Below are 22,495 nucleotides of genomic sequence, written 5' to 3'. Positions count from 1 at the left end.
CCAGTTTCATCCATCACAGCCAGTTCTGCCTGCAGATCTGGTCCCAGGATGTAATGCACCATTTCATGTTTGCTGTACCTTGGGTTAAACAGTGAAGAATAGCATGGCTCTGGCTTATCAATGGGATTTGGTCACTGGCAACTGGATATTATCTGGAGCTTGACAGCTACACTGAGCCAGGGTGATTTTTAGCATGGCTGTGTGGGCCCAGCCCCTGTAGGAAAAGTATTCAGATGATAAAAGTTTTGCACGCACATTTGGTGGCAATTAGTGATTCTTGTAGACGAGGCAGGAGTAAACAAGCCGCAGCAGTGGGGTTGTCTGCACTTCTAAGTGATGGGTCTGAGTTGTGGTAGAGCTGTTGGGGAGGTTAGGTGCTGCTGCTCCTGTCCAAAAGGACTTTGGATGTTAGTACTGCCTGCATCCTCACTTCTTAGGCAGCAGGTAGAAGCTGCCCTGTGCATGTTGCCTTCTTTTCGTTGCCAACGAGTGATCAGAGATGATGTCTTTCTCCACCAGGTTTAGCACACTGGAAGCATGGCTACAAGTGCCGTTCCCAGTGAAAACCTCCCCACGTACAAGCTGGTGGTGGTTGGAGATGGTGGCGTGGGGAAGAGCGCTCTCACCATTCAGTTTTTCCAGAAGATTTTTGTGCCGGACTATGACCCAACTATTGAAGACTCCTACCTGAAGCACACGGAAATAGACGGGCAATGGGCAATTCTTGATGGTAAGCAAACTGCTCTCGTGGTCCCCTTTCCCTTCTAGCTGAGCATAAGTGCAACTCAATGCCTCCCACAGCATGTTGTGCCCTCATGTCCCTCCTACTCTGCTGTGGGCTGCCAGGAATTTGAGTGCAGACTGGCCTGTGAGCTGCAGTGCGTGGTCTGCAGCTGATCTGTGGCAAAGCTTCTGCTTCCAGTTGTGTTCGTTCCAGTTCTGCACAGAAGTGTTTCTTGCAGGAGTGTAAAAACCGATAGATCATCATAGATGTTTGGGGTAAGCTTCTACAAAGGGTGAATTATAGCACTGTGAGGTGGCTGTTGCTAATGGCACTTCATTGTGGTTAGGCTCATCCCCTGGGAAATAACAGTGAGTGGGTAACTAAATGAGGGTTAGAACCAGAAAGAACATTTAATCAAAACTGTCATCCACCAACAGTGAAGAATTGTAATACTTCTTAACTCCCATCATTCAGGCGTGATGTTTTCATATCTAGTTACCTGTTTCATTTAAATATGGGTAGGGTATCAGCCTGGAGAGCTGCTGTAACTGAGATCTTTCAGTTCTTTGAAGAAAAACAGCTTTTTAAAGAAAAACAAATGAATGAACAAACAAACAAAAAATGAAACGAAAAAACCACAAACCAGCCAACCCATAAAAAATCCAAAACATCTTGATCCTGCAGGTGACGAAAAAGTTCTATATTACCTAAAGCTGCAACTTACTAGTTTGTGCTGCAAGAGACAGACTGACCACAGCCATAAGGGGAACCTTGCTGTTAAATAAGTTTTGGTTGGCTTTATACAATAATTAGGTACTACATAAAGGCAAGCAAATATTTTGTGCCTTAATTACCCAAGTGCATGTATGTGGTCACTAACACAACTGAACTAAATTTAACCTCCCTTGGGTTGAGTTCCTACCTCCACCCTCTTGTCATGAAGGCGCTCCAGATCTTTGATGTCTCTGCATGTGTACCATTGGTGTGTTGGGACAGAAAACGGGGGGGATTGGCATGAGTGGTGCAACATGGAGGCTGGTGGGATTTGCTGTGCAGACCGTAAGCTTGATCTGGAAACTTGAGATCTTAGTTGCACTCTGAAGGATTTATCAGATACAGTTTAGTGAGTACAAATGGCCCCAAGGTCCTTAAAGAACAACCTTTACTCATTATTTAAAAAAAAAAAAAAAACACCACACCAAAAAAACCAACTTAATCTTGCCAACATTTTTTCATTTAAATATGTTATTAGTTGATAACTGATATGAGGGAATGTTTGTGAAATTGGTGCATCAAAGATACCTGCTCTCAATTAACCATCACATAATGTACCTGTACACCTTTAATTTTAATATGCTAGTGTTGTATAAAAGAAAAATCCAATCCTGCTGTAAAGGAAACCCATTCCTTCTTTTTCAGTCCAGAATCCAGCCCTCTGAAATGAGCAACCTTTATCTTTGCTGGTATGCCCCATGTTCTGATATCACAGTACCAGCTGCCATACACATTGGTGTTGGCTGAAACAGCCTGGGGTTTGTAAATTATTTGAAAGTAAAAAAGGCATCTTTCACTGAATATTTGGAATTTTTGTTTAGTCCAAAAGAACAAACAACAACTCTGACCTGGGTAGGAGTGGGGAAACATGTTGTTTTCCAACAAGCAGAAACTTAACCCTTTGTTTTAATGAAAAAGCCTTTCTCTTGCTCAGATGGGAGTTTAGTGGCTGTACTCAGGCTGAACTGAATTCAGCTGTGGCCTTGAATGGCATGTTGGGAATCCCTGACTTCCAGAGTTCATGTGCCCACAGATGCCTTGCAGCCACAGAAGTGAAACTGCAGCCTCCTCTTCTCCTTCGTACCGCTTGATTTTGAACAAACGGAATTTTGGAAGAAAGACAATATTCTTGCTTGGAAAAGCATGTGAGCCTTTACCATCTGCCCAGTAGAAACAGGGCATAAAGACTGACTATCACATGTGTCTTCTGCCACAGCTTTCTGTCATAGGCTTTGGATCTAGGCCATTCTCGGAGGTCACCGTATACTTGGACAGCTGCTCTTGTTGTGGTTACACGTGGTTGCATGAATCACTTAGGGTATAAAATTAGGGACAAACATGATAGGAAGGGTAAAGATGCATCATGATAAATTTTAGACTTTCCAGTTGTCCTTTATGAACAAATCCTTTACAAGCTGATGTTTCATGCAGTGCTTGGTGGGAAGAAGAAGCTGCCCACCCCCAAAATAGGAACTAGTTTTAGAAAATGAGACTAACAAGTGAGGATATAGCATAAGGGACTCCATAAGTTTCTAAGTTTGTAGAAATAGTTATTAAAAAAAAAAGCCAAATACATTGGCATCCAACAACTTCATTAAAACAAAAAAAAAAAGAAAAGAAAAAAGAAAACTGAGCCCACCCTCTTCCAGACTGTTGCCTGAGCAGTTCTGTACAAAGCATCTCTAGCATTTGGTATCTGCACCAGCATTATGTTGTAAAAAACCCCTTGTGCTAGCCAGCTTGCAGAAAGCATTTGGCTTCCCTCCATTAAGACCTCCACCCACATTTATTCAATAGCACTAACTGGCAGCGTGATGAAATGTTTGACTTGCATTTTTTTTCCTTTGCTGAAATCTCTCACTGAAAGTAGACTTAAATGGAGTAGGCTTTTATTTCAGATTTTAGACCTTGGAGCCAAACCTACATTCAAACTCTTCTTTTACATATTTGCTCTCTGGCCTGGGCATGCCTCTGTGTTTTTTTTCTCACCAAAGAAGAGTCTATGATAGTCACTTGCCTCCCAGAAGATTGTGGGACCTGTGCTTGGTGTGTTCAAGTCCAACGGTATACAAAAATACTTTATTGTTGGCCTTACACCAGCTTTATAAGACCAGTGTTTGGAGGACAAGTGTGTAGAGTGGAGCAGGGCACTTAAGCTAAATAAGGGATGCACGGGCAATTTGTGGCTAGCCCATTTTTTCAGTTGCTGCCACCTTGATGAGGCTTTAAGATCAGCCTCCAATTTTCTCTGCTTATATTACCTTCATTTGTTCCCTGCTGTTCATGCTGAAATTAGCACAGTGATGTGCTTGGTTAAATGCATTCACACGCAGATGCTGTATAGATGCATCAGGTCAGAATTAAGTGAGGGCCAGGGTTAATCTGCTTTGATTAGGTGTTGCTCCAATTGAGTTGCTATCATTAATTTTGTGCACTCCTTTCTGTGTGCAGGCTAACTTAGCAATTAGGAGAGGATTTCTTTTGGTGTGGCTGCAAAATGCCAGTCTGGAATTACTAATCTGGGCATGAAGCCAAAAGTGGAATACCTTAATATGGCAAAAAATTCCCAATAGTTCAAAATTCCTTATGGCTCATAAACCACACAGAGATAAAAAGGTGGCGAGGAAGAGGAGAAGAGATGGCCACAAGCACATGGCTTGGGCTTGTTGATGAATTGGGCTAAACTCTTAGCTGCCAGTAGGGCTGTGCCAACTGGTACCAGCAAAGCAAGGAATTGTGCCTGTCTGTTGGGTGGAAGGAGGCTGTGGTCTCCTTCCTCTTCCCTTTCCTTCCCCTGGTATGATTTAGATGAAAGTCTCGCTGCCTAGAAGTTGTCTTCCTACTCCTGAGCTTCAGTTTTCCATTTTATTTTGCTTCCTCCCAAGTCCCCCCCTCGGTCCCTGGGTGCCCTTGCGTTGGGCTGGACCTGCACAGCACCGGTGTGCAGCCCCGTGGAGTAACACAAAGCACTGTTCCTTCCCCCAGACTCCCCCTCTGCCCTCTCCACCTGCATCTCTCATGCATCCCTTTTTGCCGAGGGTTTTTGCTGCTAGTCATCCCAGGACAGGCTGTCTGCTTTCCTGCTTTTCTCCTTGGGAAGCTTGGGAACAACTCAGCCAGGAGGCCAGAAGATCAAAGGTCACTTCAGGCTTGCAGGCAGAAGGCTTGGTTTGTGGCTCACTTTTTTTTTTTATTTAAACTTTGGGTAACATCACTGAAAGAATTAAAATTCAAATTAAGTTTGTACTTTCAGTCTTTAATTTGTGCATACAGTATTTTCCCTCCCTTAATTGCTGGGATTTTGCAACCTTGAAATAGGGTTTTTTGTCTTGGGTTGGGATTTTTTTCCTGCCAGGAAAATTTTGGTGTTGCAACATGGAAAACACAAGGCTTTGAATACTTGCCCTTTGTTAGAGAAAGAGCTCCTTCAAGGGCTCGCATCTTTATTCTGTTTATTGATGTGGAAGCCTTTCTTCTGAAGGCCTGTCTTTTCTTTTTCCTTAAAGAAAGGGCAAGAATTCAAGTACTCGGGTATTCCATGTTACAACATCTGTGTATTTAGTTAAGGCACAGAAGAAGGGCTCATAAAAGCCCTAGTGTTTCCCCATCTCATGTTTTTCCCTCAGGAAAGCTCTCATGCTGGGGACAATGTGGCTGTATCCGAGAAGGAGCAGAAGTGTCAGAGTGACCAAGTGAAGCATCTACCTTGCCTTGCACACAGCATGGGTACCTCATACCCCTTCAGGGTGACTTGGGGTATGGGAATACAGAATATAAGCCATAGTCCCTACACTCCATCTGCTCAGCACCCAGAATTCTAAACCCTCAGCTGAAGCCAGTGGCTGATGGGGGATGCCCTCTCCCACTGCACTGCTGATGGAAGGAAGATGAAGACCGTGGGGATGACTTTCCTCAGCCTGAGTCTCTTTAGTTTGACTTGTCAATTCAATTTAAGTTTTCCCTTGAGCCTAGCTACTAAGCTGCAGGGCAGCTAGGGATGGAGTTTCTCTCTGGCCCCACGTTTTGAAGCAGAGCTGCCATGCCAAGAGGAATGCAAGACTTGGGAGACAGAAGTGCCATGAGGAGTCCAGCTCCGTTGTCCCCTGGCCATGCCACATTGCCACATCTGCTCTTTGTTCCAGGGACTTTCCCTGTATTTCATATTAAGAAATCAAAGAAGCAGAAAATGCTTGGAGTCGGACTCCTTGGCACTGCTTCTCTCCCTGGTGCTGTGAACCCAGGTTCCTATCTGCCTGCTGACCCATCCAGCCCTTTAAAGGCTTGCACATGTGCTGGACGTACATAGCCAAAGGGATTTCACTGGAGACTGCTTGCAAAAATCAAGTCGTACACGTTGCGCTTGCCTTTCCGAGGGTGCGATTGAGGTAGGCACAAACAACTGTGTCCTGTCCCTGAGCTTCGTGATGTGCAGGCACTCTTCTGGATGCTGGAAGGCAGAGCGCTCCGAGCACCGCATTCTGCTGCTTTCAGGACTGGCCGCAGCAATGTGCAGTTGCTGCTTAGAACGGGCTGCTGGTGTCTGATACGGGCAGTGAAACCCAAGGGCTGAAAGATAGAAAATGGGTTTTAACCTGCCTGTCTGGATGTCTTTGGCCCCATAGATGCCATGGACAGTGGAGAAACTCTCTTGAGTTGATCTATACACGTAGCTGCCCAGCAGCGTAAAGATAAAGATGTAGGAGGGAATTTTGCTTAGGTGTGAAAAGAGAAGAGGAACTCAGCTGCACAACCAGATCTGAGCTCCCCGAAGGCTGGGAAGGCTGTGTTTGAATCTGAACTGAATCCAGCCTAGGCTCTAGAAAGAGCAGTGCTGTGACTTAGATTGTATAGTGTGTCTCTGCCCTTGCCTTAGATTTACATGCCTGTGTCTCTGGATGGGCACTCGGAGCACTGTCGGTTGCAGAGACATTGCCACATAAAATACCTGGAAGCACTGAGTGCTTTTATTTTGGGCCACAAATTCCTGTGTATTCCTGAACTCCTGTGTCTGCTCAGAAGTGCTCTCTAAGCAGCCGCACTCTTGCCTAACCTGTCAGGATTCACAGGAAAATGCTGTGCAGAGGTCTAAGGGGGCAGGATTCAATTAGCAAGGAGTTCATCACAACAGTTGGGGTCACATCCACTGGAAAGTGGAAAAGGCCATCTCTTCGCTCAGCAACCTCTTCCTTGCAACACAGGAGACCTCCCTGCTGGGCTCTCACAGCCTAATTGCTCTTAGTTTAGTCTCCAGCTGATGGTGTGATAGCTCTGTAAAATGGCTTTGCCCTCTTTGGATGTCTGTTTCCATGTCAGACATAGTCCTTGGCTTTTCTCTCCTCAATCTTTACCCAAATGCTTTCGTTAATGCTCCTCCTTGCTTCTTCTTTGATCAAGTTTGTGGGAACTTCAAGTTTGCTGTTGGACGTCCCTGACCATGCGCTCTGCAGCCTATGAATCTGATTTCAGTTCTTGGAAGAATGAGGTAGGGGAAACCCGCTGTGCTTTGGTCCAGCCTTGTTTCCACATTGGCTTTTATGCACTGCCAGTGGGGCAACTGCCAGTAAGAGGCAACTGCTGTTTTAAAGTGTCCCAGGGGAAGAGAGAGCTCACAGTTCTTCTCTGCTTGTGATTATTTCTGTGTCTTCTGGCAGCCCATCTGCAGAAACGGGAATTTTAAAAAAAGGTGAATGCTGGCTAACATCCTAAATCTCCTCACCCCTTTGGGAAGCCAGTCAAATCACTTCCCAGTTTCACGCCCCGAAAGTTTCTCCTTGCTACTTTCCCATTTTTGTAGGTAAGAGTCGTCTTGAAGCTTTTATGCCACAAGATTACACCAGAAGCAAAGCTGCTTGCATCTGGTCCTTTTTCAGTGCTGATGCTTTCCAGGATGTGGTCCTGCCTCCTGTCTACGAAGGATCCAGATCACACTCTCCTCTCTGATTGTTTACAATTCATGTAGCACAGAAGTGTTAGGAGTTGGGGGGGTTGTCTTTATGAAGAACACATTTAAAGTTAAAACAAGGACTTTCTGTGGCCATCCACATGATGCTCGACTTTGCATGAATAACCCATCTGAGATTAACCTTAACCTTGACTGCTGCATGTCTTTTACTTGCATTTTCAAAGTGCTGTTTTAAATGCTGCCTGGACTTGCTCACCTTTCTACGAATGCTGCAAGTGAATTTCCTTTAAATAGCAGCTGCTGACCCAGCAGCTCTGCCTGTGTTTAGTGTGATGCCATGGCCAAGACCCAGGCGAGGCAGGAGCACAGCCCGTGCTGTCCCTTGGGTGTCACCATGGCTCCCCTCAGGGCTCGTCCCCTGCCCTCTCACAGGGGATGCAAAGCTTGGAAGGGCGGCAGCTGGGGGTGGGTTGATGGGTGCAAGAGCAGAGCTGGATGCTCCTCATGTGTTTCATGAGAGGTTTGCAAACGTGCCAGAGCAAGGGGAAGTCCCTAAGCAAATTACCATGCAGGATACAGCACATCCATCTCCACCCTCCTGCCCACGGCTTGTGCTCGGGCACCTGCCCTGTCTTGGGGGGATGGAGGGCAGGAGAGCCCGGGCCTCTGCGAGAAGCTGTCCCACTCCACCCCAAGTTGGGTATGTGTGTTAGAGAGGGGAAGGGAGTGGGTGTTTGCGTGTGTGTGGTGGTTGTCAGCTCTCAGCCCTGCCCTACCATCGCGTCCAGCTGGTGCAGGAGTCAGATGAGGGCAGCCCAGCCTCTCCTTACAGGTTGGGTGCGTAGGAAGGATTAATTTCCTCTTCCGGCCCAGCCACGCGGTCCTGGCCTTATTCCATGGTAGCAGTTCTGCCCAGGGCATAGAAATTCACCAGCATGTGCAGTATCTTTGGGTTGTTTTTCTATTTTCTTCTTTTTTTCTTGTCTTTTTTGTAAAGTCCTTAAGAATAGCCTGGATGCCTTTGAGCTGAGACTCTTGTTTCCTCAGTTGAGAGAGGAGAAGCAGAATAAAAGGCTATGAAGAGACACCCATGACTTTCCAGCAAACCTCAGCTACTTGGCAAACAAGCCTAAATCTCAGGGTCTCTGCAAGAGCCTAGAAGCTCTTTTTACCTTAAGGGCTCATGGAAACAGACATTCAAGACCAGCTAAGGCAGGCAAATGAATGAGACTAAGGGCTTTAAAGGGCCTGCCATCACAGAGTAAGGTCTCTGGGTCCTCCAGCATCTGCCTTTCCTCCAGACATATCGTGAAGGTGTGTGGGGCTGACTTGTGGGGTGCGCTGTGACGTGCAGCATGTCCGCCTGTGGCCACCTGTGCTGATTCACCAAGTAACACCGGCAGCAAAGTGGGCTTCGTCCTGGCCCCATCTGGAAATCATGGCAGTCTGAGTACTTACCCCTACAAGGAACATCTTCCTAGGACCGTGGGCCTGCTCAGACTAGAAAAAGCCCTGATGCTCTATCAGCAGTATGCTTCTGCCAGTCTCCATCCACTGGTTGCCCTAGGCTTTCCCCATCACTTGTGGGCGGCAGATGCTTATGCGGTGGCTCTATAGCAGAGGCAGAAACAGTTTTCCCACCCAGCCCAGTTGATTGGGATGTGAAAACGTTGCCAGTCATCATGAAGGTCCGACATTTGCCTCTAGGATACAACGATGCATTAGGACTATTACTCCTGAGCAGCTGATGCACTCTGAGCTCACACCGTGTTTGTACTTACATAGCCTAAACTGATGGACTCTTCTTGTACCCTTCTCCTGCCAGTCAAAATCCTGGTGGTGTACAAAGGTGGAGCCCAATAATTGGAACTGTGTGCATCAGTGTGTGGTGTTTACCCAGAAGGCTGGTGTAGCTTGCTCCACATGTGGTCCATGATGTAACTGATGGGACCCCCTGCGAGGCAGTGGTGCAGAACCAGTGAGTTATGATCACATTAGAGAGGAGGTTGATCTAATGGGGAACAGCGTCTGGGTTGCTGCCACAACTGGGGTGTTTTAGGGGATTTGCGCACAGATTTAGGCATTGTCAATGCACAGAAACATGATCACTGTATGGGATATGGAAGTCACTTGAAGCTTTTCCACCTGTTTTAATTCGCTTCTCAATATCGGCATACCACGTGGGACTAAGTATTTAAGGGGAGTTTCTCAAGGCTGTACTGCCATGCTCTGAAAGCACATAATTGTGTAGAAATAATATCCAGGTATTGAGAAAAGGAAAATGCTTGTTGCTATTACTCTGGGTTGTCTCCGAGCTATGCTTCACCATGTCGTTTGTAGATTGTCCCTGATATTTAAACTGGCATTTACTTACTCTTCCAGTCTTGGGTTTTTCCATGCGGGGAACAGAGAGAGCTGGGAGGGGGAAGGATGGAGGCCTGCAAAATACTTTGAGCTGCATCTTGTCAGAGGAGCAACTCCCGAGTTCAGTGGTCAGTATTTAGTACTGGAAAAGGAAAGTAAAATCCACATCGTCTTCTTCCCTTCCATCTGCTCCCAGCATAGGCACACGGTGATGAATGGGGTCTGGGAGTGGTTTTTGTTTTGTAACAAGAAACCACCTTGTCCATCCAACTTGCTTTTGTCAAATCTTGGAGCCTTTGAGGACCAAGCCCAGCGGAGGCAGGAAGGCTGAGTAGGACACATAACGGTGACAGCAGCCGCAGGTCCTCACAGTAACTAAAAACCTTCATCTCTTCTGTCCTAGTTCTGGATACTGCCGGCCAAGAGGAGTTCAGTGCAATGCGGGAGCAGTACATGAGGACTGGAGATGGTTTTCTTATAGTCTACTCGGTGACAGACAAGGCTAGCTTCGAGCACGTGGACCGGTTCCACCAGCTGATCCTCAGAGTGAAGGACAGGTGGGTACTATGGAGCCTCCTGGGAGTCCTGGGGCAAATCCTTGTGTGTGGGTTTGTGGACCTACATATGAGGCATAAGAAATGTTTTACCTCTTCTGATAACCGTGTAGTGCTTTCAATGTGGAAAAGTTCAGTAGTGTTATGATGGAGTGAAATTGGGTCTGGAAGGCGAAAACACCTCATGTTGGAAGGAACTGTGTTTCTTACAAAGGGTGTAATACAGTTAATGTTGATGCATCATGCTCTGCAGCTACCATTTTCAATGAGTAAAACACCTCTGCGTGACTGGGGAGAAAGCAAGAGAGGTCACCCGCTCCCTTCCTTGTGCATGCATGGGAGAAGGTAGTGCTGAGAGTTTAATCGTGGTAAGCAAACACATCCTGACAGAGCGAGGGGGAGCTGCCAGTTTATCTCCGAGATAACTCCTCCTTCCCATCCCAGTTCAAGAGGCGATGAATCCATCCTCACTGGGTGGGGTGTGAATTAAGCACTTCTATGTCTGCAGCTTTGAAACACTTAGTTTTTCCATTCATAATGGCTTTTAATTATGGAAGTCATCAAGAAAAGCCACCAGAGGGTTCAGGACTCGTTGCTGGCTTCCTTTCGCAGCTCTGAATAACTTCCCCACAGGAAGGGTGGACTTGTGTCATGTGAGGTTCACAGTTGACAGCTCTTCCAGTAAAGCATCCAAAGCGGAGCCCACAAGAGTGAAAAGTAAAGGAAAAACCACCCTTTGATTTCATCTAAATGAAGAAAAATGTCAGTCACTCAGTCTGCCTCCCAGCTCACGACAGTCTTTTCTTCACTGCCAGCTCAGCTTGGGGCAAATTAAATCTGTTTCTGAAAGCTGAAGAAGATGGGCTGGCATTTCCTGTCACTGCCCCAAACCGATGTCGGTTTTACCTAATTTAACTTTGAAAATAAGATGCGGTATTCATTGTTTTGCTCTGGACTGAAACTTTTACCCCTTCGTACGCCGTGCAAACACCGCGGCCGGCGTGTGAGAAGCAGGAAGTGAAACCGGCTGGTGAGGTTGTTTTTGTTTCCCTGCTCAACGCCACCGAAGCGCAGAGCACGAGGAGCTTAACCCTTCATCCCAAACCTGAGCTCGTTCAGAAAATCACAGCAGTAGGAGCAGCCTGAGTAAAGAAACCGTCCTGCCAGACCTGCAGGTAGCTGGGAGCAGAGCATCGCCCTGGCTTTCAAGCTAGCAGTCAGTTTTGGCAACTTGAAATCCAAACGAATTGCAGGCTGCTGTGTTAGCAGGGCTGTTCAAAGCCTTTCTCCTGTTTCTTTCCATAACCTTCATCACAGTAAAACTTCCAACTGTAGTAGCTTTGTCCAACTAACAACCGTACGGCTTACAACAGGGAACAAAGTCCCCATAGAGTTTTATGCCTGATGTAAACAAGGCGAATGAGATACCGTCCAAATGTCATCCCTTTCTTACCAATGTGCTGCAAGCCAAAAAGGAATCAAATAATCCAGACAAGGAAGTGTTTTGCTCCAGAATGATCAGAGTGAAGATATATCAATGCTCAGGTATTAAAATTAAATCAAAGCCACATTATCAGAACGAATAACTGTAAGACTCATTTAAAATGCAGAGTGCAGTACGGTATTTTTCCAGCAAGAGCAATGGGGCAACGTGCCAGAGAGAAGATGGAGCCCTTATCGTCTCCATGAAAAATGACACAGAAACACTGTTTGAAAATCCAGAGTTACTCAGGGAAGCGTTTTACGCAGAAATTAGTACAGCCAGCTGCTCCGTACCCCAATAAAATCAACTCTGTTACAGCAGAGAACACTGGAATCATTTTAGGAGGATTTAAAGTTAAATATAAGAAAATAATACTGCAATAATGGTCAGTTATCAGCAGGGACCTCCTCCCTCCTGGCAGAGGGTAAAGGCCCTGCAGCACGACTTTGCTGTCTGTGTCGTGCAGCCGGAGGGAGGTGGGGTGGGCAGCAGCTGCTGTGCCAGGACCTCCCATGGCAGGAGCTGCCCTGGTTCTGGTTAATCACCAGAGCTACAGGGATTTCTGCTGAGGGAGAGCCTGATCCACACATCTTGTCAGGAGAGCCTTGCGCTGGACATGCTGTGGATGGATGGGTCTCTTCTCAGGTGGTGGCTGAAGACAGTTGCTTACATGCCTGGTAAAGTTAGAGATATACTGAGGAGTAATACAGAGGTGAATGGTTTTAGCACAAAAGGATGGTTGTTCATCAGGTTTTTCCTCTGGGAATACAAGCAGGAGATGGTAGGTAATAGCATCTGGAAGCTTAGCAAGACTCTTTGGTTTCGTCCAGCCTCCTTCCAGCCACCACTGCCAGGCTTTCAGTTTGTCTTGGGGTAACAGCTGATGGGCATCTTTGCTCTCAGTCATTTTCTCCCCCGTTTGATGCCCCTCTACACACTAGCTCCCAGAGTCCATCTTTTCTTCCCCCACGGCTGCGCTCAGTGGATGACTGGGACATGAACTGACACCCGTTCCTCCACCATACCTCCTTACCTTGCAAAGATGAGCAGCTGCCAAGATATGCAGTTACTGAGATGCCTTAGCTGTTACAAAATAATCCCAATCTCTCCTGTTCAAGATCTGTCTCTATGTCTCAGTTAATATCCTGATTAATTCTGTAGTTCTTTCTTCACCTAGTTGGATCTTCAGGCTTAGCTGTTATCAGGCATTGCAAAAACGATGACACTGAGTCTCTGAAGTGCCTGCAAATAAGAATGAGTGTGTGCACGCGTGCAACTTGTCAAGTAAATTTTTACAATATGAACATATGTGTAGCGCAGTCTGGGGCCTGATGTGTGTTCAATTGGTCTTTCTTTATATTTCTTTACACATATGTGGTATGTCTGTAGCTGAAAATGTTAGATGATGTCAGCATCCAAAAGTGAAACTTATGCTCAGCATTTTTTATTGTAGTCTGCTAATAATTGAGTGGTGGTTTTGATTTTTTCCAGAGAGTCCTTTCCAATGATTTTGGTGGCGAACAAAGTTGATCTAATGCATTTACGGAAAATTACAAGAGAACAGGGAAGAGAAATGGCAACAAAACATAATGTAAGTTTGTGGGATTGTTTAATTGGTTGATGTAAGTCCCATTACAGGCATTCAGAATTGAATTCTCTGCTCATTTGGAGCTGAATTAAAGAATTTCTCTTACAATCGAACATTTGCAATTACATTTTTGATTTCTACAAAGTAGTAGCTATGCAGTTTCCTTTCAGTAGGGTCAGTTCATCGTTGAAACTAGAACCTCTGCTGCGCACCAGGCTGTAGCAAAGCTGTAGCCATCACGAAGCCATGTGTACAAGGTGTCTGCAAGTGGTGAGAAACATGAAATACTCAAAATGAGGGAAGTGCACTTTCCTGGAGTGAAAAGGTGAAGTCAAGCATTAGGAAGTATATGCAGGTGTCTGTAGGAAGTGAGCTTGTTAAACATAATGAAGTTACAGGGTTGTTAAGCCTATATAAATCGGACCCACTGTCTTAGCTCTGCATTATTCGTGCCGTAGTTTAGCCTGAGAAATTGGTCTTGGATGGGTGTAGATCACATGCTACTCCACTATCAGCTCTAAATGCCAGCAGTCCTGAATGCCCAGAGGGAGACAACAATTCCCTAGGAGAAACTGAATGGAAAAGTAAAGGCAAACAAGCCTGAGACCTCTTGGCAGCTTGCGGTGCCGCATTATTCGTGCCGTAGTTTAGCCTGAGAAATTGGTCTTGGATGGGTGTAGATCACATGCTACTCCACTATCAGCTCTAAATGCCAGCAGTCCTGAATGCCCAGAGGGAGACAACAATTCCCTAGGAGAAACTGAATGGAAAAGTAAAGGCAAACAAGAGACCTCTTGGCAGCCTGCGGTGCCTAAACGGCAAGCTGTGCGGTGTTTCTGAACAAACCACGATAGGAGTTTATCAGGGCAGGTTCACTCCCTCCCCTCCCCAAAGAAGCTCATTTCTGTAGGAGCCGGGACACCTAAACTGCAACACGACACGTTGCACCTGTAAGCGCACGCTTTGGAAAGGCCGTGTACAAAAATACCTTATCAGAGGGAATTTTATGGATCTGCCAGTGTGCTGGACAGGCACTCTAGGAGGCCCCATCTGGCTGTCAGACTTTGAAGGAGAAGATCATTTTACACTGAAGGGGAATTGTAGTCATGAAATATTCATGCAGTAGTCCTAATAAAATGTGGCAAGCAAGAATTTTTGGCAAGTGCTTGTCTTTTAACAACCTTCGGCTATTTTCATGTCTGCAAGAACAGCTTAAGGGGAGAGAACATCTGACAACATGGTTTGTGATTATTTTTCCCCAAACCTGGAGCTCTGATATCAGCTGGTTTGCCTGGTGCTTATTCCAGAGCTTTTGTAAGCGCTCGCTGACCTTGCTGTGAGTGTGAAGGTGTTGATGGCAGTGTCATGACAACACTTTGTTTACTTGTATTTCCCTGGTCTCTTAGGCACCCAATTTCACCAGCCTTTAGTTTTTCATTTTGAAACTGGTTTGCTACCAATATGTAGGCTGTTACTAATCTGTTTCGTGATACTCTTCTCTCCTCCAGATTCCCTATATAGAAACTAGCGCCAAGGACCCACCTCTAAATGTTGACAAAGCCTTCCATGATCTCGTGAGGGTAATAAGGTAAGCTGTAAGCTCTTCACTTGCTTGCTGCCCATGGATGGCACATGCAGGGGTCCTGACCTGGAGAGCCAGGAGCCAACTTTTGGGGAGCAGGGGCCAGGTGGTTTTGTTGAGGGTGAGAGATTTCTAGGGTTTATTAAACTTTCTTGTCCTGTTTCTGCATAGGGATGTTACTAGCACTTAGTTACCCTTGCAGGACATCAGTGCTAGACAGGTTGAGAACTAGCTGTAGCCACGATGAAAATATATTATTCATTGAGCAGTGCAAAGGCTACTGTAATAATCAGCTTTAAAAGGCCGGCCTTAAAAGCTGTGGACCAGTAATTAGGGTTTTCGTAGCTTTGTCCTCTCAGGGTCTCACCTTGCCAGACGTTAAAAAGGACCGTCAAAAAATTCTACAAAATTCTACTGTTGTAGGTGATTTCTAACATTTTCTGCTCACTAAATGGAAAAAATTCAGCTGCTTTGTATGAGAAACAGCATGACCTAATGGCTAAGCCACAGGTTTCCTCCTCAGACTGCAGAGGTTTGTTCCCAGTTCTGGTGTGAGCTGCCTTTGCTCACTTTGGCAAACGCCTGCTCTCCAGGCAAACCCCTGCTCCGGCTGCCGGCAGGGAGGGACTGCCTTCCAAAATCCCGGCTGCCCTGCAGGAAAAGAGCTGCACGCACATCTCAGCGTCTCGGCTGATAACCTCAAATGTCTCTGAGAAGATTTGTTTTTCTGGCACCAGTTGTCTGCCAGATCTTTCTGGGCCCTCATTTTTCATGTTTTGGGAGGGTGCTGAGCTGAAATCACACTCCTCCCCACCATGCAGTCAAAGTGCCCCGCTTGGCAATTAAACCATGAGGCATTTATTCACAGCGTATCTGTACTTGTGAATGTCTTAGCGCAGCCTCGAGTCAGCCTCCATCAAAAGCAGATGGTACTGCCCACTCTTCCCACATGTCTCAAAAGCAGGGGGCAGAAAGTCTTTGGAGAACTACAGAGCTGAGCTGGAAATGTCCCAAGCTATTTCCCAACTGTTCTGTAACTCAGCATTATCTGGCTAGATACTACTTTTGTGTTACAGCGAGCTCTTGCCACCATCTATTCTACTCTGGGGGGGGGGAACATAGCCAAAATAAGATGGTGAGACTCTGTCTGCTTTCTCTACATAACGTGACTGCAGACAGGCTGGAAGGAGCATTGTAATGAGACATCACTAAATTCAAGCCCTGAAAATGCACTCCATAACCTCAAAAATAGGTGTTGCACCTCAGTTCCCTGAGTAGCCACCGTGAAAGTCATTGCCAGCTGGGTGAAACTCTCCATGGCATCAGGGGCACCAGAGATGTTCACAAGAGCTGGAACTGGGGTTAAGTCGGAGAGCAGAGAAATGCTGTGTGATCTAGCTGGTCATTTGCCACAGTGCAGCTTCGCTTGCTCTTCGGACATTGCAAACTGTCCACAGCCATAGGATGCCATTGCCCACCAAGTATTGCTTTTCTTTTTTTAAGTGAGCTTTTGCAAATAAAATGTAGATTTACAGCTCTGTAATAACTGTCTCATTCCTGGAATGCTTTACAAACGTCAAGGCTCCTCAGAGCCCATGTGAGTTTGCAGGGTGTGAGGATGCTCATTCAGGGTTGGCACTGTTTGTTCTCCTTGCACTTGGCCGATGCCCACTTTATTTAGCTTCATAGAAGAAACTGTTGTCCAGAAGTAATCCAGAAAGAAGTGGGGTGATTGAGTCTACCCAATAGATCTTTTAAATTTCCTGGTACCCCTTCTATGCTGCAGCAGTGCATGCACCAGGACTGTCACAGTCCACAGTCTTGAGCAGGCGCAGGACGTGGTTTTCTGGATCTCTAAAACAGTTCCAGAACACTGTGAACAGCTTGCATCCACTTAGTATTTATCCAAATTAACTTTAAAGTATTTTTTTATTTCAGCTTTCTAGTTTTGAGCTGTAAAGTTTTATGTTTTTCATGCCTCCAGCCTTCATACTCGCTGAAAAACGATCTTATTAGTCAAAGCTGAGTTTTTCAGGTGGTTGTAAGCGTTTGGGAGCTGAGGCTGTAAGAAAAACACCAACTAAAGCTGTAATGATTTGTCCCCCAGCTATGTCTCATCCTGGTCTGGATAAACTTGGTCTAAACACTCAGTTTAGTGCCTGGCATATTACGTAGCCAAGAGGCTGGTTTTGAACTATTCAAACTCTCAAATTGGTTATTTAGACACTGTTTGAATCTACGGAAGCTGCTGGTGTTTGTATGGTTTATCTTGCAATAAAATCTAAGTCTATGCGCTGCCTATTGGGTGTTTGAACTACAAAGCCACCTTCTGTTGAATTTGCACCGCTGGGCTAGCTGAGTGGCTGCTGCAAACAGGTACAGTTGCAAACAGGCATTTGGGCAATGCCTCCTGTTAATGAAAAGGGAGAAGCCCTGAACATAACATTTTAGAGGTTGCTCACAACCCACCTGACTGATGGGGGCTGCCGCGGGGCAGTGCAGGAGTGCTCTCAGCTGCATGTTTCTGGTGTTTCATGTGACTTTGGACAGCCAGGGACATCTTTCTGGGGTCAGCTCGCTCTCTGTGCTCTGGTGCTCTTCACAACGTCCAGGGGAGGCCACAGCCCCATCAGCAGCAAACTCTGTTTTTTCATTATTATTTTTTAGCCCCCCCTCCATATCCAAGTCCACACCAGTGCAACTAGCTAAGGGCAGTGCTGGCTGAAAGAAAATCTTTCCAGGAGGGTTTATTTCTCTGTGCACTTTGTATCTCTCTCTAATGAGCATTAGCAGCAGTGGGATGGATGACGTTGCCTTGCTTAGAGCATCCTTGTTTCCCAGAGCAGCCCCCTGGCAGGGAGGAGCCAGCAGTTCACCCAGGGCAACCGGAGGTATAGTGCCTTGGCAGGACGTACATCCTTGCCGTTAGCCTTAACGTTTGCTTATGGCTTCTTTCCTCCTTCCTAAAAAATGCAGGTGGTTGTCCTGTTAGCTGTGTGGCTTAAAAAGCCATGTGTTGGTGGAAGGGTGTATGGAGATACATATACAAATGCAGGTATGCATGCCAAGATGCTGTTCTGCTTGCTGCCCAGGGCTCTGGTTGCTGATGTCCGACCCAGCCTTGTATCTCACCTGCTTATTTTCCTCTCTGTCTCCCAAAACAGGCAACAGATCCCAGAGAAAAGCCAGAAGAAGAAGAAAAAGACCAAATGGCGAGGGGACAGAGCCACAGGCTCCCACAAACTCCAATGCGTGATTTTGTGACGGGACCGCCTGGGAGTGCCTTGGACGCTTCCCTCCTCCCCCCCGACCCACCGCCAGCCCAGGCGAGGATCAGCAACGCGACGTCCACACGGCCCCGCCACCCCCTCGGGCTCCCCACGGATGCTCGGGCTCGGAGGAGGTGGCTCGAGGGGGTCCGGACCCCCCCGGAGGGGGGCTGCGCGTCGGGGCCAGCGTGGGAGCCACACGAATGGGAGGCGGAAGGGATCAGCAGGACCTCTACTCTCGAACATCCCCAGCACCTTCCAGGGGCCTCCATGGTGTTTATTTAAAAAAAAAAAAAAGGAAGAAGGAAGAAAAAAAAAAAAAGTGTTGGTTTTATCTGCAAACATTTCTCCTTGTGACCCATTTCTGAACAGCCATGAATAGCCCCCCTGTTTGGTACAGTCGTCTGTGTATGTGTGGGGGAAGGGAAAAGGCTTTTCTTTTCTTTTCTTTCTTTCTTTTTTTTTTTTTTTGGTCCTCTTCCCCTTTTTCGTTGTTTGCTCAGCGAGTGTTGGGTTGCAAAGAAACACGGCCGGGGTTAGATTTTTTGCACTGAACTCTCTGTTAGGCAACAGTGCCAAAACACGACTTCATATGAAAGTGCATAGATTTGGAGGAAGAAAATTAATTCCAGCTGCTCTGGGTGCTCCAGACATTGTGTCAGACTCTGGAGGGCAGCCAGCTCACAGACCATAAACTCCAGCATAGGAAAGGAGGTTTGGGCTTGGATTTTTTTTTTTTTCTTACCCTTTGTCAAGAGGTTTTGTTTCTGTTTTGTAATTTGGGGCATGTCAAAGTTAAAACGTTTTGTTAACCTGGAAGTATTTAAATTAAAGTAATTTACAAATGGAAGGGTATGTCATCTTTAACGGGAGGGGGGGGGGAGGGAGAGAGGAAGTAAAACCTGAACTGAATTTGTTATCTGGGTGTTGAATTTCTCCCTCATAAATGTGTGTAAAGTGGTGCAATCTAAATCCCTCTTTATTATTCCTTAACCTTTCCCTGCAAAGCCACTCTTGGGTAGATGAATTGTTTTGCTTTTCCCAGGCTCATCTCACACACACACAAAAAAAATCTGTTTATGGGCTTTGGCTCAATGTTTCTTCATTTCTTCTTCTTCCTTTGCTGAGAGTTGGTGACTTGAAAGGAAGAAGTGTTTTGAAAATGATTCAAGTGGAATGTGTCTCTTCATAAACTTACTATATCTAAAATGTCTCCCTGAAAACAGTGGAGACTAAATATCTCTATGCCTTATGAAAAGGCAAGGCAAAAAACCTGCAGCCAGGCAAGCCACCATCTGTGGCACCAGAAATATGGTTGTGCACATCCTGGAGGGGCCACATTTTCTTTCACACCTTCCCTAGCACTAAGAATTGCAGTGGCAAATTTTTCTTTAATTTAATGGATTGTCATCTGCTGGACTGAAGCCGTCGGCTCCATTCACAGGGTCACCAAACTCCTTTAAAAGTAACAACTTGCTTTTCATCAGCTTGAATCCTATTCAAATATGCTTTATGGGCATGACTTAAAACATTGGCAGAGTATGAATGCCTGAGATTTATGTGTCTGAGCACAGAAAATCCTGGTATCGGATATTGAAGATCCGTTCAAGATGGTGGATCATCACAGACTTAGTTGTTTATGTTTGTCTTTGCAACCTATTTGCCGTATTTCATTTCTTGACTCTTTGCCAGGCCACTTTTTGAAATAGGAGTTGGCTGCTGATTATCTTTCAGGTGAGTGAGGCTAATGAAAACATTTTCCTCATTTGTCCAATCTTCATCACAGCCAGAAGACGATAAATGTCTGCGGCTGGCTCAGCAAGCTGCTCACTGTGATGCTGGCTCCACTGCCTCCGTCCTCTTTTGTCTGATGACAGATGCTGGGGATGGATTACGAAGGGGGATATTGGAAAGAAATACCTTTCATGGACTCTTACGTGAATGTGGGCCATACGCTTTGGTAAAGCTGCAACACCGTGTCAACTGAGATCTGGCTCCAGACCATCGCAGCGTTTCTCCCACTATATTGTTTCCTTGTTGGCTGAACTGTGATGACCGAAACCATCCGGGTCAAACCCTTGCTCTTGAGACTTGCCACTATCTTCTGAGGGTGAAGAGCTCCCTGTAGGCATCTCATTTGTTCTGCCTGGAAAACCTCTAGTAAATCAGATGTCTGATATTTGCAACCAACTCAATTTGCTGTAACCCCCGTTACCGCTTTCCTGCCAGAATCCCTGTCCAGCCTGACTACTGGCTTCATTTTTTTAATTATACACAACTAATGCTATGGGATCCCCCACAAAAGAAGATGATGGCATTTTCAGGGAGCCCTGTTAATACCCCCTAGAGTCCTTCCACTTAAAAATAACCTGATTTCTGCTGAAACCCCTCATCCTTATCATTTTTATCTAAACCCTTGGGAGTACTTGCCTGAAAACAGTATGTGTGTATCTTGAGTCACATCTGCTGGGTACTCAGCGCTGCGTGTGAGAAATTATCTGTTTTTTCTGAAGCATCTTAATTGTTTCTTCAGCTTCTTTAGCAACTAACAGCTATTGCAGAATAATGGGGAGGAGGGGAAAGGAGCAGATTAACAACTGAATATGGAGAGTGGCAAATGGGGAAAGCATGCCCATTTTCTATGTTCGTCAACTTGTTTATAGCAAGGAGTGTTTTCCAACAGGGATTGTATCTCCAACAAGTCTAGGGTGCTCAAAATAGTGAGGTATACAAAGCCTACTGCCATCTAACTCACCCTTTCATATTCAGGGCTGTTAGGAAACCAAGAGCACCTTCCCTGCTGTACGCAGCACTTAAAGACGTGGGTTGTGAGGCAAGGGTTGGTGGTGCTTACGCTACAGAAAGCACCGACCGTGCTGGTGGGTGGCCTGGTTTTTGCTGTGGTCAGAGACAGTCTGGAGAAGGATCCTGTAAGGGTGCGCTTGGGGCTTATTTTCCAAAGAGCTGATGGTCCAAGTGATGTAACGTCATCTTCAGCCCCTGGCTAAATCCGCATTCGCTTGTCTCGGAGCAATCTGGTCCCTCTACTAAAGACGAATTTCGAAGGTAGCGCTGGCCGTAGCCTTACCTTGCTTTCAATATACACTTTCAAACAAAATTGAAAGAGAAGAGGGGTAAAACCTTGCAGATTTACTTGTATTTGATAACCAAATGGCCTCCTTTTTTCATTTGAGACACTGAATAGTATTTGTAAAACAAAAAAATTCCTAAACTACCTAAGTTTTGGCTTTGTAAAGGTGTAATCACATTCCCAACGTGGGATCTCATCCCAGCTGTAGCACTGCCTTCAGGTAAATCGTGTTGCTGTTTTCTCCCTCAGGTCCTTCTGCCTTTAGAGCAGACACTAGCTTGGTTTCTTACTGGTTTTTGAGATGTATGGCATTTACTGTACAAGCAAAGTCACCTGTCTGTTTACCTTTATCTCTCATTTAAGGGAAAGGGGGGGTGGGAAGGAAGAGAAGGAAAAGTACCTGGCTGAAATAAATACATTTTCCTCGGGCATAAGCAGAGGTTTTGATTGACCCTCTCTGCCTGCCAAGGCTAAATGGAACAAAAGCCTGATAACAACCAAAAAAACCAACCCAAAAAACCCCACCTGTAGCAGGCTTGCAGGTGGTGGGCTACCTGCAAACCTGCTTTCTTGGCTGTCTCAGCCAAGGCCAATGCTGCTGCTGGCAAAGCTGCTCAATCACAATCTGGGTATATCTGAGTAAACCATTTTCAGATGCTGGTGCTCAGCAAAAAAATGCTAGAGATAATGGAGAAGACAAGCGAGAGCTTAACAAGGGGCTGAAATTGCTTGGTTTGGATCAGATGTTTCAGTTTAACAACAGGCCATTGCAGTATGTTGCTCTGTTCCTTAATCTGTCATAATTAATTTTGGCTGGCTCTTTAAACCTACAGCTGTACTAGAATTTGTAAATTGGGATAGGCTGAGGGGTTTAGACATACATGATGTGTCTCGTCTCGAGAGGAAATGAACATTATTAGGCACGGAGAGGACAGCATTGTAATACTGGCTCAGACTTTTCCTTTTTTTTTTTTTGCTTGTTACCATCCTAAAGCCAAAAGGGACTGCCCAGAGCCTTGTTCAGCTCCAGTGATTTCAAGGGATGGTCGCTAAATGCTGCTGAAGTGCTTGGGAAGGAGGCAATTCCCTCAAAGCTCTGCTAAGAGTAGAATATAGTGAGGAATACAGAATACAAGTGCGTTTTAAGAGGCAGAACTTGTGGAC

At 45.9% G+C, this 22,495-nt stretch overlaps 1 protein-coding gene across 1 annotated transcript; it reads left to right on the top strand.

Moving 5' to 3' along the window:
• Positions 1-423: 423 nt before the first annotated feature.
• On the top strand, positions 424-19,155 carry MRAS (muscle RAS oncogene homolog). Its single transcript, XM_009696814.1, has 5 exons — positions 424-730; positions 10,168-10,321; positions 13,293-13,392; positions 14,898-14,977; positions 18,136-19,155. The coding sequence occupies exons 1-5, from the start codon at positions 538-540 to the stop codon at positions 18,233-18,235; spliced, it is 627 nt and encodes a 208-aa protein (XP_009695116.1). The 5' UTR covers positions 424-537; the 3' UTR covers positions 18,236-19,155.
• Positions 19,156-22,495: the final 3,340 nt, after the last annotated feature.

This window comes from Cariama cristata, unplaced genomic scaffold (assembly GCF_000690535.1).
Source record: "Cariama cristata isolate BGI_N322 unplaced genomic scaffold, ASM69053v1 scaffold5683, whole genome shotgun sequence".
In the NCBI taxonomy this organism is placed as follows: Eukaryota; Metazoa; Chordata; class Aves; order Cariamiformes; family Cariamidae; genus Cariama; species Cariama cristata.
Note: the sequence above shows the minus strand (reverse complement) of the source record. Positions and strands in the feature narration are given on the sequence as shown.

Coding starts and splice junctions, on each gene's coding strand:
- MRAS (XM_009696814.1), top strand. CDS start 538: ATGGCTACAAGTGCCGTTCCCAGTGAAAACCTCCCCACGTACAAGCTG. Junction 10,322..13,292: donor ATCCTCAGAGTGAAGGACAG/GTGGGTACTATG, acceptor GATTTTTTCCAG/AGAGTCCTTTCCAATGATTT. Junction 13,393..14,897: donor AAATGGCAACAAAACATAAT/GTAAGTTTGTGG, acceptor TCTCTCCTCCAG/ATTCCCTATATAGAAACTAG.